Genomic DNA, 14052 nt, shown 5'->3' with positions numbered 1-14052 from the left:
AAAAATGAAGTTAATTACTAGCTTCAGAAATTCTCTTGGAATGTATATGTGTGTTTATACAAATGTATACACATAGCTATACATTACACAAGTCTATATGAGAATGCTTTTTAAACATAAAATCAGCCTTATTCAGGTACGCACATTGAAAAATGTCAGTCTAATGGGCTGGAGTTAGAGAATATTGCAAACAGCTGAAAATTTTTGTCAGAGAGACTTGGCTTAAAATCAGCAGTATGCAGAGCTCTGAACATTGCATATGTGTGCCTGGAGCACAAGTCTCTGGGCATGGGTGAGGGCATCTCTTTTCTGCCCTGGACTCAAATATTTGCCCTCTCCAGATGTGTTCACAGCTGTGTGGGCACAGCTCTGACTGCCCGAGCTCAGTTTAGGGGTAGGAGCTGTGCTTGGTGCTGCAAAGTCTCCAAATTTGGGAGTTTTTTTCCTAAATACTTCAGCCACCCCATCAGGGAGAATTGTGCTAGAAGCCTGCTTGTCATTTTGCATCCAGGGAGGGGAATGGGCTCTTGTTTTCATAGTCAAGGAGAAAAGCTTTGCATACTTGACCCACTCAAAGCTTTCCAACACAGATGGTGAGCAGGAAGCTCATTCCAAGACTGACTGTAAATCTTCCCTTACAAAAGAGAGGTTTCTCACATTTCTACAATCACACCTTGTTGGGGCTTGGGTTTGGCACTGTGCATAGGTACCCATGCCTGCCTCTGTGTGTTTATAGACACATAAAGCAATGACAAATAAAGCTATTACAAGCATAGTTTGTCCAAATATAAAATATTTTTTAAAAAGTTTTAGTATGTTGATTGATGGTAGTCATTCATAGCTTACCCTGTGGGTGGAAATTCAATATCAAAGTTACATATCTTTCAAAATTTCAAAATTTCAGATGAAAACTGTTCAGAGAATTGATTGGATTATGTAAATTACTAAGAAAATAAGATTATCAGTTATTAAGAACAATGGTTTATCATCAGAAAGCATGCCCTTTTTTAAAATTTATTTTGACAGCATTGTTTGTTTAATTATGTATGATACTTCAAGACATACTAGTAAATTATGTTTAGTATATTTTGTAACAACAGTAAAGTCATATTAAGAGGAGGTATCACTGCAAAAGGCAACTATTAAAAGTTTGCTAGGGAGAGAGGTGAAACTACGAGGATTTTTGTTGTATTTGAGTGTGCAGGCTCAGGAAGAAAAATAAAACAAATGTATAATTTGTTATGTTTTTATGCACGTATAAATTTATTTATGCATGCATAAAAATTTACGTATAAATATCATATGTGTAACTGTATGTACACATATTATGCATCAAAATTTCACATTTTATGGCCCTGATCCTGCAGGGATCAAAAACAAAGGCTTGTGTTGTTTGCCTGACTTTACCCACTACTTCTTGTCACATGAGGGGGTAGATCTAACTGTAGGCTGGCAGCAAATGAAATGGCACAGCAGAAGAGAAACTGTGCTGGAATAGAGCATTTTCATGGTAATTTTGCAAGAGCTGACTTTAATTTTTACCTTTCTGTGCATCTGTCTGTCTCAAAATATGTGTGAGGCACTACATTGCAGATCCCCTTCACATCTTATAAAGCAAATGTCAAGATTTGTTTAAAGACCAAACTTTTCAACTTTTCTATTAATAAAAAAAAACCCTAATGCAGCATCAGGAAAAGCGGTCCTAATGGCCTTCAGCAGGTCTGTGATTAGACAACTCTAGATTTAGGCCAACTCTTAGGATTTTCTTTGCTGAAACACCAGGGTGTCAGTGCCCGCATGCAGAATTTCCAAGCACACCCACATCTGGGCATTTTCCAGAGCTCATCTGCTTTACCCTGAGTTCTTAATGTTGTTCAACACAACCCCAATCTAAATTTCCATCTCATGCAGCATTAGTTGGTGGGCAGTGTTTTGACAGTCATGTGTTTATCACTGTGTCATTCATCCCCAAATCCAGGAGGTACTGCATGTGGAAAGTCAGTGTCATTTTTCTAGCCACTCTCTTTGCCAGAAAAAGCTTGGAATAATTTCTCTGCAGGAGACCAAGCTGTTGAGCAGGATTCTGGTCACAGGGGTGCTGCCCTGTGTAACACAGAGACCTGCCACAAGTCCCCAGGCAGAGACACTTCTTCTCTATGGCATAAGTGACATGCAGGAGTTTCAGTCCAAACCCTAAAAGCCATCTAGCCATGCAGTTATGGTGCTGGGCCTAAGCTGATGACAATGTCATTAAACCCTTTCTCATTCCAGGACTAGCTGGGGGATCTCTGCATGCTGTATGTTGTAAACATCATGAGAAATGATAGGTTTGACTTCAAAGCAATGTTTGCTGAGAAAGGTGTGCCCATTATCCCTTCTCAGGACAAAGGTATAATTCATTGTTCATGCTTTGCTTATCTCTGGATGTGAGGTCAGGTGGTACCAGCTCTTCTCTCCAGAAGCCCAGACAGCAGCATGGAATAAAGATCCAAAGAGTATTGGGGGAAATGGTGTCAATAATCAGAAGAGGCCTTTCTAGAGGGAAAGGAACTGTTTTCTTTCCTGGGGAAAGGATAACTGTGCTCTCTCTACTGCAGGTCTTGGGGGTACAGTGAGATAAGACTAGCCTGGGTAGTAGCATGAGCTAACCATAAAAAATGGGGAACAAGAGGAAGTCAAGTATGACATATGACATTATGAACCCATTAAATTGAGAAACTATTCAAACATTTCTCCAGTGGGAAACTTGACTATTTTCCAATAAAGTTTTCTTTCTAAGCTACAGGTTTCACAGCTTGAACTATTCCTGTTATTTTAAATGTATCTTACCCTGAAGCACTTCTATATTTAATGAAAAAATAAAATGGGGCAACTGATTCAAGAACTTTTACTTTCTGCTCCCATATTATATCCTTTAAGAAATATCAGTTTATAACATTCAGCAGGCATTTGAAAACAATTTTGAAGTCTTTACTATATCCCTATCTCAAAGGTCCACATTAACACCGGCAGAAAACAAGGCTGCCAGCAGTGAAGCCATAGTGCAGCTCTGGGGAGAAATGTGCCAGTACCCCAAGTGCTTTTCCTTTCATGACACAGTAAATTCTTTAAGTTGGGGCTGGCAGTGCTTCCCAGGACTTGGTCTTGAAGTTAAAACCCCACTGACACATATGGGATAGTTTATAGCTTTTAGAGGCACTGCTTCAGGGTCTTTGCAGGCTCCTGTACCTGGCTGCAGAGCATTTACAGTCAGTTCCTATTCTGCTTCTCACCGAGCTGGGAGCCAGAAAGACCCATTGTTTGTCAGGAGTGATTTAGCTGTGGACATGTGTATATCCAGATCTGATGCCTTGATCCAGCCTTGGATCACAGTGACCAGACAGCAGCATATGGAGTGGAGCCTTCTCTGAACAGGAGGAATAAACAGACACATGGCCGAAGGAAGATATGGGGACACAGCAGAGCAGATTCTATGTGTTCATTCCTCCAAAATACACTGCCTTGTTTGCTGAAACTAAGTGTCAGGGGTTGCCCATGATCAGGATAATGGTTTTACTGCCCATGCAAAAGGCATCATAAGGTAAATAAATTTCAGTAAAATATTGAGTCAAAATTTCCAGTGCCATCTCTCCTGCCATACCCGGAAGGTTTATGAGTCAAATACAAACAAGACAAGAACCCTGTCTAGAAGCTCTGACAGATAACCAGCCCAAAGCCAAATGCCCTTGGGTGCCTTGTTCTGGGTGACCTACTTGTTTCTCCGCCTTGCAGTGTTTGGGGATGAGTGGCATCTCATCTGTTACAGTTCTGGTTTCTTTATCTCTGATGAGGTCAGGATGAAAGACACAGGAAATGCAGAGTCGAGTTCGGACTTGGGTGTTTATTATTTCTTACCTATTTACAGTCTCACGAGGCATCAGCTCTAACTAGCAAGTTAGAGAAACAAGGTAAAATGGAGTGCTTCTAACTCTCTTCCCAAGGCGATTTAAGTGATAATTACCCAATAATAAGGTGACACCTATATTATTTACACTTTTGACTTAGTAATGACCCCCAAGGCCCACAATGTGGACCTTTTTCACCCAATTACAGGAAACCACCCAAACCACCAAATGAAGAAGGTGGTGAAGAAGAAGGACTCAGACAACACCCTAAATCCTCCATATTGGCTCATACACATTACTATATACCAAAATTTCAAATCGGAAAATTTTTAGCTTCCAGGGTTCCAATGCTCATCTTTCTTTCTTTTTTTTTTTTTTTTGGTGACAGGATCTCGCTGGAAAGCTATGACAAACCTAGAGAAGCAGCCATACTATGAGGAGCAGGCCCGGCTCAGCAAACAGCACCTGGAGAAATACCCAGACTACAAGTACAAGCCCAGACCGAAGCGCACCTGCCTCGTCGATGGCAAGAAGCTGCGCATCGGCGAGTACAAGGCCATCATGAGAAACAGACGCCAGGAGATGAGACAGTACTTCAATGTTGGGTAGGGCACCTTTCAAAAGCTCATTTCATAAAAAAAAAAAAAAAAAAAAAAAAAAAAAAAATCAGGGAGAAATCTTAATTATTTTTAATTGTAGGTTATCGGCAGGAGCATTGGAGATTGGTAATAGAAAATGAGGGTTGTGCTGTGTGAAGAAGTGTGCCAGGAGGGAGTGAGGAAGTTTTAGGAATCTTCTTGTTGGCTGTGCTTTGTGCTCATCTTAACGCCCCAGCCAACTACTGTCTTGTTTCCACTCTGGTCATGAAAGAAAAAAAGACTTTAAGGTTTTCTGATGAAATGTTGAGTCTTCTAGTAAAGCCTTCTAAGAGGCCTCAGAGAGAATATCTGAATGGATCTGGAGTAGTGCCTCTTGATCCAAAAGCCAAAAAATAAAAGTTTGCATTCAGTATGATCTGTGGCAAGTGGTCTGCAAAAGGACTGCTGAGCACACTGAACTTGAGCTGGGACATGGACGTGGCTCAGTTGATTCCTGGCATGTCTGCCTTATTCATTTGTCCTTCCAGGGAGTGTCTTACAGTCCTGCAAGTTAAATGCTTTCTGTTGAGCAGGAATTTTAAGACCAGTTCTGATAAACAGCTGATAGATCAGATTGATATGATTACAATAAAATATGCCTGGAAGACTAGTATATATTTCCCTTTTGCAGATATTCCTTAGTGTTGGTTACAGCAGATCAAAAAGAAATCAGAAGTAATCAAATATTCCACAATATTTCTGTATTCGCTTGAGAAAATTAAAAGCTGCACAGCTAAAAAAAAAAAAAAAAAAGCAAAACCAGCAACAAGAGTAACCCTCTGAAATAATGGAATTTGTGTTCTGTTTCATCTTAATTTGGAATCCTTTTGGTATTAACTGGGTTGCACGTCTTTTTAGTTAATGGCTAGAAGTAGCAATAAAGGAGAGAACATCTATCTAGTGACTGTTAAGTGTCATCAGACTGTGTTTTAAACAGCTACAGTGTGCATTGTTAGAATAAGCTGCTCAGCAGAGAAATTTGAGCTGCTTAACCCTGTGGTGCTGGCAGGTCCAGTGATCCCAGTGGTAAGCACTGAAACAAACACAGGGAAGTCAGCCAACATTCAGCATCAAGAGATTAAAAAAAAAGGAGGGGGCCTTGTGGAAAAAGAATAGGTGGCAACAGAGCCCCCAAAACACTGTTTATCTGGTTAATATGCATGCCTCATCATGGGAAAAAAATTAACCTTGTAACGTTCTGCCTACAGAAATTCAGCTTTCCAAACAAGGCTGACATTGAAATCAAGACATTTCTGGAGGTAATTTGCTCTGGGGCACCACAGCACACAGAACCTGGGGCAAAACCTTTATGGAAGCAGCTGACAGAGTGGCTGATGGCTGCAGTGGGGCCAGTGTGTGATGTCACCAGTCACAGCACTGCAGCTGCATCTCTGGTTTAACTTCCCCATCTGTTGCATCCACCAGTACAGGTCATTTAGGGCTAAACTCCTGAACAGCAGCCCAGCTCCTGTCTGGGCACCACAGTAAGTGCTGGGTTTAATGAGAGCTGTGGCTGTGCTGGAGGCATCACAGTGGGAAGGACTGGGAAATTTTTAATGTTCCCTGTTCCAGTGTCCTCATCTTCAGTGGTAGCATGGCAAATGTGGCCTGCTGAGAGCCCTAATACATTACTACCTGAGGACTGCTGCAAGATCCTCTAGGCTGGACATCCCATAGAAGTGGAAAAATACTATTCTTAAATTATTTAATATTTGAAAAGCACTCTGAAAAGCACCATTTAAGTGCAAAGTGTTCCTATTGTTAAATATTAAAACCAATTTAAGTGTGCTGAATCTTGTTGCAGAGATGCTGACTCCAGAAAACAAAAGCCTTCCTACTGAATTAAGAATAAAATGCAAATTAGATCTGCTCCCTACTTTAAGAGCTGTATCTTCAGCTGAGACAACTTGAGTTGTTTCAGAAACACGGAAATAAGGGCTCTGTGGAGGGAGCCCTTGCTCGGATGGCAGGCAGGAAGTATCTGAAAATGCAGCAAGCAATTCCAAACAAGTATAAAGCTGTTTGGCAGAGGAAAGTCTTTCAGGATCACTGTACTGTGTGAGGCTTACTGTGCAGCCAGGGCACAGGCAGGCAGGGGAACAGGAAAGGGTTTCATTCTTAATTAAGAATGTTCATCTCAAGAGACTCTGCCCTGTCTCCTGTGGCAAGGCTTTTCAGTGCAGATGGACACACCACTGATGACATTACAATGTGCAGCATGTACTGAAGAGAATTACTGCAATGGAATTACTTCATGCAGGAAGGAAACAAAAGGAGCATGAATTTTAAACCTCTAGGCTTGTTGGGACTCTGAAGCTTCTCAGGGAAACAAACACTAGTATAACACAGCTAGTGTTGTTCTTGATGCAAAGGGAATTTCTGTGGCCTGGAATAATTCTTCTTTCATTACTGCAGACAGGTTTCCAAGGCTTAGATGCCATATAAAGGCATCCTGTAGAAGATTTTCTCAAATGCTCATGTTGTTTCCTTGCTTTTTATTTATTTTTAAACAATACCCACTCCCGTTTTAAGTCTGCCTTTTCCCAATTTTATCCACCTTCCTTCAAAGAATCTGCTTTTCACAAGGGCTGCTCCCAGTGGAAACTCTGACCTTCCAGTGGGAACTCTGACTTTCCAGTGGGAGGCCTTTAGTGATCCATCCTATAAACTTGTATTGGCTCCAGAAAGCCCACTGTTCCTCTCCCTAGTAATGACCAGGCCCCTGAATGAATGTGGAGAAAGCATTGTCTCTGCTTTCTCCTCATCCAGTGGCATTTTCCTGCAGCACCTTCCCATTCCTGTGAATGGAGGACCTAGACCTGGATCTTGCTGCCTCTCTCCTGTTGGCAATTTACATCCAGTTACTGTGACTTTTTATGTCCAGTCCTGATAGCAGATTGGATTTTTTTAAAAAAGAAAATTTCCAAAATATATGGGTTTTAAGTTGGACCACAGTTGGCAAGGGTGTTTATTTTTGGCTGGCACCAAGAGCTGATCCAGAAAAGAAGTTTCCCTCATGAGCAGGCAAAACTGGAGCTGTGTAGTTCAGGCAAAGCTGGAGCTGTGTAGTTCAGGAAAGCTGGAGCTCTGTATCTCAGGAAAGCTGGAGCTCTGTATCTCAGGAAAGCTGGAGATGTATAGTTCAGGTGCAGCTAGAGATGTTTGCAGAGGTTGAGCTTCATTATCAGTGGAGTTGATTTGGGTTTGATGTTCATTTGTGGAGCACCGTTTGGTGACTTTTAAATAATGATCCAAGGATTCATCTGCCTGCCCAAGAACAGATGCTGCTGAACTCTCTCTCCTTTCATTCCGCGCATCATTCCAACATCCTCTCCCTCTCTCTCTCCCCGGCAGGCAACAAGCACAGCTCCCCATGGCCACAGCAGGCGTGGTGTACCCGGGGGCCATCGCCATGGCGGGAATGCCATCCCCACACCTGCCCTCGGAGCACTCGAGCGTGTCCAGCAGCCCCGAGCCCGGCATGCCCGTCATCCAGAGCACTTACGGCCTCAAGGGCGAGGAGCCGCACGTCAAGGAGGAGATGCCGCCCGACGACGTCAACGGCGAGATCTACGACGAGTACGACGAGGAGGAGGATGACCCCGATGCAGACTATGGCAGTGACAGTGAAAACCACATTGCGGGGCAGGCCAACTGATTCTGGGGTCCCCAACGGCTCGTGACCTCCGCAGGACTTCGAGGAGAAAAGAAAAACAAAACAAAACAAAACAGAAAAAAAAAAAACAAAAACAAACAAAAAAAATTAAAATAAAATAAATAAAGCCCCATCTGGTTTATCCTTGCCAGTGGCCAAGCACATTAACTTTCTCATACACTGACTGTTACTTTAACTGTTAGTCTTAACTAGTTGGGACATCAGCTGACTAATAGACATCAGCCTGCATCAGAAGAAAAAAGGCTCAGAAGGAAGGAAACAAAGACAACGACAACAACAACAGAATGATATAAGCTATGGGTAAAATAATGCCAGTAATTCAGCTGCTATACCCAAGCACTGAAGTCTTACCCGTCGACCTTTTATTATTATTATTTTTTTTTCAAATAAACTTTATGGCTGTTTGTTCTACAATGTTCTAGAAATTCTCACTCAGGTACACAGTGCCAACAAGTGGCTTGTGAATGTGTTTTGTTGTTTTGTGCTACAGTTTAAAGAGAAATAATTTTTTTTTTTTGGTAATGCACCTGACAGGAAAAAAAAAAGATAAAATTCCTTTTAACCCCCTCTGTCTTCTCCTCCTCCTCTTCTTCCTCTTCCTCCTCCTCCTTCTCCCTGTCAAATCTGGGTCAGAAGTGTGTGTGTGTGCGTGCCTGTGCGCGTGGCTGGCAAGGAAGGAAGTGGGGAGTCTTTCTGTTAACCCCAACAAGCATTTCCTTTCAAGAGAGGACTTCTCTTCATCAGTTGCACACCATACTGAGTCTTTGAGCAAGTGCCAAATTTGTACTAAAGCGCTGAACTAGTCCAATTTGCTTTTTTTTTTTTTTTTTAGGTTGGTCTCTTCTTGTTTTGTTTTTCTTTGGCTTTTCATTTGCTTCTTGCTCTGTCTTAAGTTAGGACAGTGTTATATCTTAGACAATCCCTTGAAGAACCTGATATACCAGCAGCTGGTGAGATTAGACATATATTTTTGGTTTTGCTTTTGCTTTTTAAAGGAAACTGTAGGTGCTGTTCTCAGGTGAAAAAAAAGAGAGAGAGAGAGACATAAGAAATTTAGAGAAAAAAATATTTTATGGTCTTGGATTTTCATGTGTGCGTGTTTATGGTACTAATAAGAATAATCTTGGACTATCATGAGCAAAAAGCATGTTCCAGAATGAAGTCCTGCACCCTCCAAATGACTTGGTCTCTAAGAAACCTTTACTTTTAGTTCACACTTCAAGTGGCAGCATAAGCAACCTAAGAAAGGCTTGTCCAAAATGTGATTTGTTCTGCACGGGACACAGCAGCTGGAAATGTTACCTCCTCACTGAGCATAATTAAGGTACCACCAATGGGGTCCAGTTCTGATGAACTCGTGCCTTCAGGGTGGTTGAGTACTAATTTCTGATTCAAAAGGCTTTTTTTTTTTTTAACTGACTTTTTTTTTCTCCTGTGCGCTGGCAGAAATCCTTCTTTTATCAGTGAGATGTTTGTGTAGGAAGGCAGGCTAATAGCTATGGAGAGATTTCTGTATTCAGAGTGGGGTTATAAGAACTCAAAGCATTGCAGTGCTGAATTTCCCTTGCTGCTGCCTCTCACAACTGAAAAATTACTCTCCTGTGCTAAAATATTTCCAGTGGTGTTGTAGAGCACTTACATTGCTTGGGCAGTTTTGTCTTCCTTGGGCAACCACAACCAGATGAGGAAGCTGTGTGCCCTGGAAGGGAAGGTCTTGGGATCATGCTGAAGCAAAAACCTTCCTCTGAATTGTTTTTTTAACTCAGGATGCCAACTTTGTGTTGCTTCCTAGAAAATTCCTACTCCCAGAGTGAGATGCACTGCTGTTGTTAGCACCTCTAAATTCTAAAATTAGCCCCATGCATCTTAGTGGCCATGAGATCCCAGCCCAAGCACCCACCAGAGCCCTGGTCACCACGATTTGGCAACATTGATTTTGCAAACAGTCCCTTAATCAGACAAATTCAGCCCTTGGTGCCAGGTGCAGGATGACCAGGACAGGTAGGAAGGGAGGAAAAGCCTTTCTATGCTTCTTGAAATCCCACTTGAAGTGTAACTTGACCTCTGCAGACCTTGTGCAAAGCAAAAAGCAAATGCCATTGAAGACTTAGGACAATACTCCGATGAGCGGTTTGGACATGTGATAGTTTTACCCTGCTACATCTCTTTTCTTTTTTCTTCTGTTTTCCCTCTTTTGATTCCCACTTCTGCTTTGAAAAATTCTTTTCTATTTTCTCTCTCTCAAAAGATTTGCTCTGAAATTATGCTTGGAGTAGCTGATCATAATCCTACATGTCAGAGAGGGTTCTTTTTTTTGTTTGTATTTTATGACTGTGTTGGGGTTTTGTTATTTTTTTTTTCAGTTGAACTGCCTCTTCTTGCTAGTGTTGAATGGTAATTATAATAATAATAATAATGGTCAGCTGTTCCCAGATTAGTAAATTATGTATAATTTATTTACACCCCCCCCTTTTTTAACTTTATTTTATTCTGTTCTAATTTGGCAGTGCAGCAAATGAAGCTGTTAGGCTATTTAAAATGGATACCCCTCCCCACCTTACCTTTTTATATATATATAAATATATATATATACATATGAAAACAAATCGCTTCTTCTTCTGCTCACACCATTTCTCTTTCTTTTATTTTAATTTTGGCCCCAGCCATGTCAACTTCTGATGTTTATTATGATGGAGTGAATTAATGGGAGTGTTGTTTTCAATCTTAATTAACTTCTGCTCTCTCATCACTCATTTTAGTTATTTAATTACACCAGTCATCTAGAGCCAATTTTTTTTGAAGCACTCTGTTTGGATAAGAAGGAAAAAAAAATAGACAATTGTTTTTATATCATTATTATGTACAATGTGAAAACAGATATTTGCTCCTTTTTATTTTATTTTTTTTAAACTTTTAAATTTGTTCCCTGTCTTTGTGAACAAATTACTTCTGACTCTTGTGGGTTCACCTCACATTTGCTGGATGCTTTGATTTCCACCACGGTTTAGAGACTCTCTGGTTTAATTGTGTCACTTCGGGCTACCGGAATACTTTGTTTTAGCTCCAGGTAGGTGCCACTGTGGCAGGTGGGATTGGAGCAAGTCTTGGAGGCGTGGGAAGGGAAAGGGCCCTTGGACTTCAGTGGGACCAAGTTTCAGTGCTGAATTCTGCGGGAGCCGTTCCTGGAGGCAGCCTGGTGTCCGTGGGCACAGTGGGACAGTGCCCTTCTCCAAGACCCCCCCTGTGCTTTTCACACCACCTCATCCAGGCCTCAGCTGAACCAGCTGATTTTTAATTTTTTTTTTCTTCCATACACATTCCCTTAGGAGAGACTGTGCCCCAGCCTGGCCTTCCCTGGGGCTTTGGAAGTGGGTTGCCTTAGTGGACTATCCACCTCCTCTACATTTGGGATGTTGAAACCGATGCAGAAATGTTAAAAAGGAAAAAAAAAATTTTAAAAGGCCAAAAGATGAAAACATACATTTTTTAAAAAATGGCTCTGGAGTTCCAAACCAGCAAAATACTTAATGCCCATGCTAATGTTTTCTTAGGTCCAAGGATGAGCACCCGTACATCCTTCAGCAGTAGAAGACCAGATTTGAAGATAGGGTACTGTTTGTCTCTCTTGAATTTTCTGGGGAAAAAACAAAAAAAAACTAAAAAAGCAAAATATGCATTTATAAAAATTATCTTCTTGTCTTGTTTTTTGGTTTGTTGTTTTTTTTTTTTTTTTTTCTTCATTTTTTTATCCTGGGTTCTGTGCCCTGGAGTATGTAGAAAAACCAGGTTAGAAGAGATTAGGATTTATTAACCTAAAAGTTCATTGAGGCCCTAATACCAAGGTGGGCTCTGTTCCCCTGTTCCCTGGGAACCTGGCAAACCAGGATTCTCCTGGGGAGCTGCCTGGGGTGGAGTGTACAGGCAACCTCCTTCTAGAGGGGGAAGCCACCATGCATCTTGTGAGCTTGAGAAAGGACATCGCCAGCAGTGGGGAAAAGGGGAAAAAGAAAGGAAAAAAACTGAGGCACTTGCTTCTAAGCTCAATTAAATAACACAGAGTATATCCTTTTTTCCATTTATTCATGCCTTATATTAGTAAAATAGGATTTTTAAGTGCATTTAACATCTTTATCTAACCGTTCCGCTATATTAATCAGGCCCCCAGAAAAGAACACTAGCTATTATTATAGCATTTAATTAGTTTTGTAACCAAATCCTCTTATTATGAATGCATATGGAAGAAATTCTTTCTTCGAAGACATTATTTCAAAGATTTGGTTACTGCAGTAGACTGTCTTTAATTAAATCATTTTTTAGAAAGTAAATTGTCTTTAACCTTTTTACAGCACATTTTCAGAGCTTTTTCTTTTTTTAATCCAAAGAGATGAGCTGTTATTGTCCCCGAAGAAGCCTCTGACATCACATTTGTAACATCAAAAATAATTATGCTCCATGGAAATGTAGGTCTTCCTTAGCAAGAATTCATCTGCTGTAAAGAAAGGCAACCGTGTGGTATCTCGGACGTTTCAGGGCACGATGTATGGGATAGAAGTTTCTTTGTCTGACCACTTCTCTCGGTAGAACCATCCCTTCCATTTTGCAAATAACTGTGTAATTCACTAGATGTGGATTCAAGTGTATCCTCAATTCACAGGGCATGGGCTGTCTGTTTAGCTTGGTTTATATTTACATTTTTTCGACTTTATCTTAACTTGTCAGTTTCCCAGATTGAAGAACATGTCAAGTTCGTTTTTTCTACTGACTGATTTCTCTACTCCCCAGTGGTTTTTGTCACTGGTTTGCTGAAACAGTATTTATATAGCTCCATTGGCTCTAAAGCTCTTACTCCTTCTAACGTTTTGGATTTTACAAGTGAAATGAAAATAGAAAAGAAATAGAGACAATCAAATGCCTGGAGCTTAAAACAAAGTATGTGCAACCTACCATCTCACTTGAAATTTAATAAAAGAAATAATTATGTAAATATAACATAGAGTTATAGATTTATATTTTGTTCATAACACATAGTGTAATATAAGTTGTATATTTTCATGTTTTGGTTTTATGTTATCATTCATGCCACAATAAATGAAAAAAAACAGGAGTTGATGTACTCTTTAAAAAAAATACAATGTGGATTGCCACCATCCTGGGTTTTTGGTTTTGGTTTTTGGGTTTTTGTTTCTTTTGCATTCCCCTTTTTCAGTATTACTGCCCTGCAAGGCACCAATAAAACAGCAAATGTGTTCTTTACCTATCCTGTGGTCTGTTTCCCACTTATTACAGCAAAGGGTGCACTAGCAAACTTTCCTGACAAGAGAACAAAACAGCTGGGCTCAAGCAGCAGAAAATGAGATTTAGATTCAGCTCACCTGTCTGCTCCAAGATTCAAGATTTTCATCAAACCACAGGACAAAAAGATCACCCCCATCTTTCAAATATTAGCATTAAAACAGAAGGAGAAATTGTTCCCTGAACAATGTGGTACAGTGAAATTTCCAGTTCATTGTCAGGACAATAAACAGATGGCCCAATCCAGAGGTTTGGCCCATGCCCACCTTCCCAGGCTGAGTTCCCTTGCCACAGGCCTGTCTGCTCAGACACCAAAGCACGCTCAGGGAAATACCCAATTATAAACGCCAGTGACACAAAGCTATGAAAAAAATAGCTCTGCTCATAGTTAGTCAAAATGTCCCAACATGCTGCCTAAACAGTTCATGAAGTTTTGACAGCAGCATATGGCACGAAGTGGGATGAAATGAATTTGTACCTGTTTTTGACAGTAAGTTATTCTGATGGGTGCTTACTCTCAAGTGCCTACGGCTTGACAGATGCCACTCTATGGTTCCAGATT

General features: G+C 40.8%; 1 protein-coding gene across 1 annotated transcript in view; it reads left to right on the top strand.

The window, feature by feature from the left end:
• Positions 1 to 13259, top strand: part of SOX5 (SRY-box transcription factor 5) — a 289723-nt gene extending 276464 nt beyond the window's left edge. Inside the window, exons 14-15 of the mRNA XM_083859043.1 lie at positions 4273 to 4489; positions 7877 to 13259. Of these exons, the coding sequence (XP_083715169.1) occupies positions 4273 to 4489; positions 7877 to 8180 (521 nt within the window). The 3' untranslated portion in view covers positions 8181 to 13259. The remainder of the gene's footprint in view (positions 1 to 4272; positions 4490 to 7876) is intronic.
• Positions 13260 to 14052: the final 793 nt, after the last annotated feature.

The sequence above is a fragment of the Zosterops lateralis genome, assembly GCF_965231275.1.
Source record: "Zosterops lateralis genome assembly, chromosome: 4".
NCBI lineage: Eukaryota > Metazoa > Chordata > Aves > Passeriformes > Zosteropidae > Zosterops > Zosterops lateralis.
This window is presented reverse-complemented; position numbering and strand designations above follow the sequence as displayed.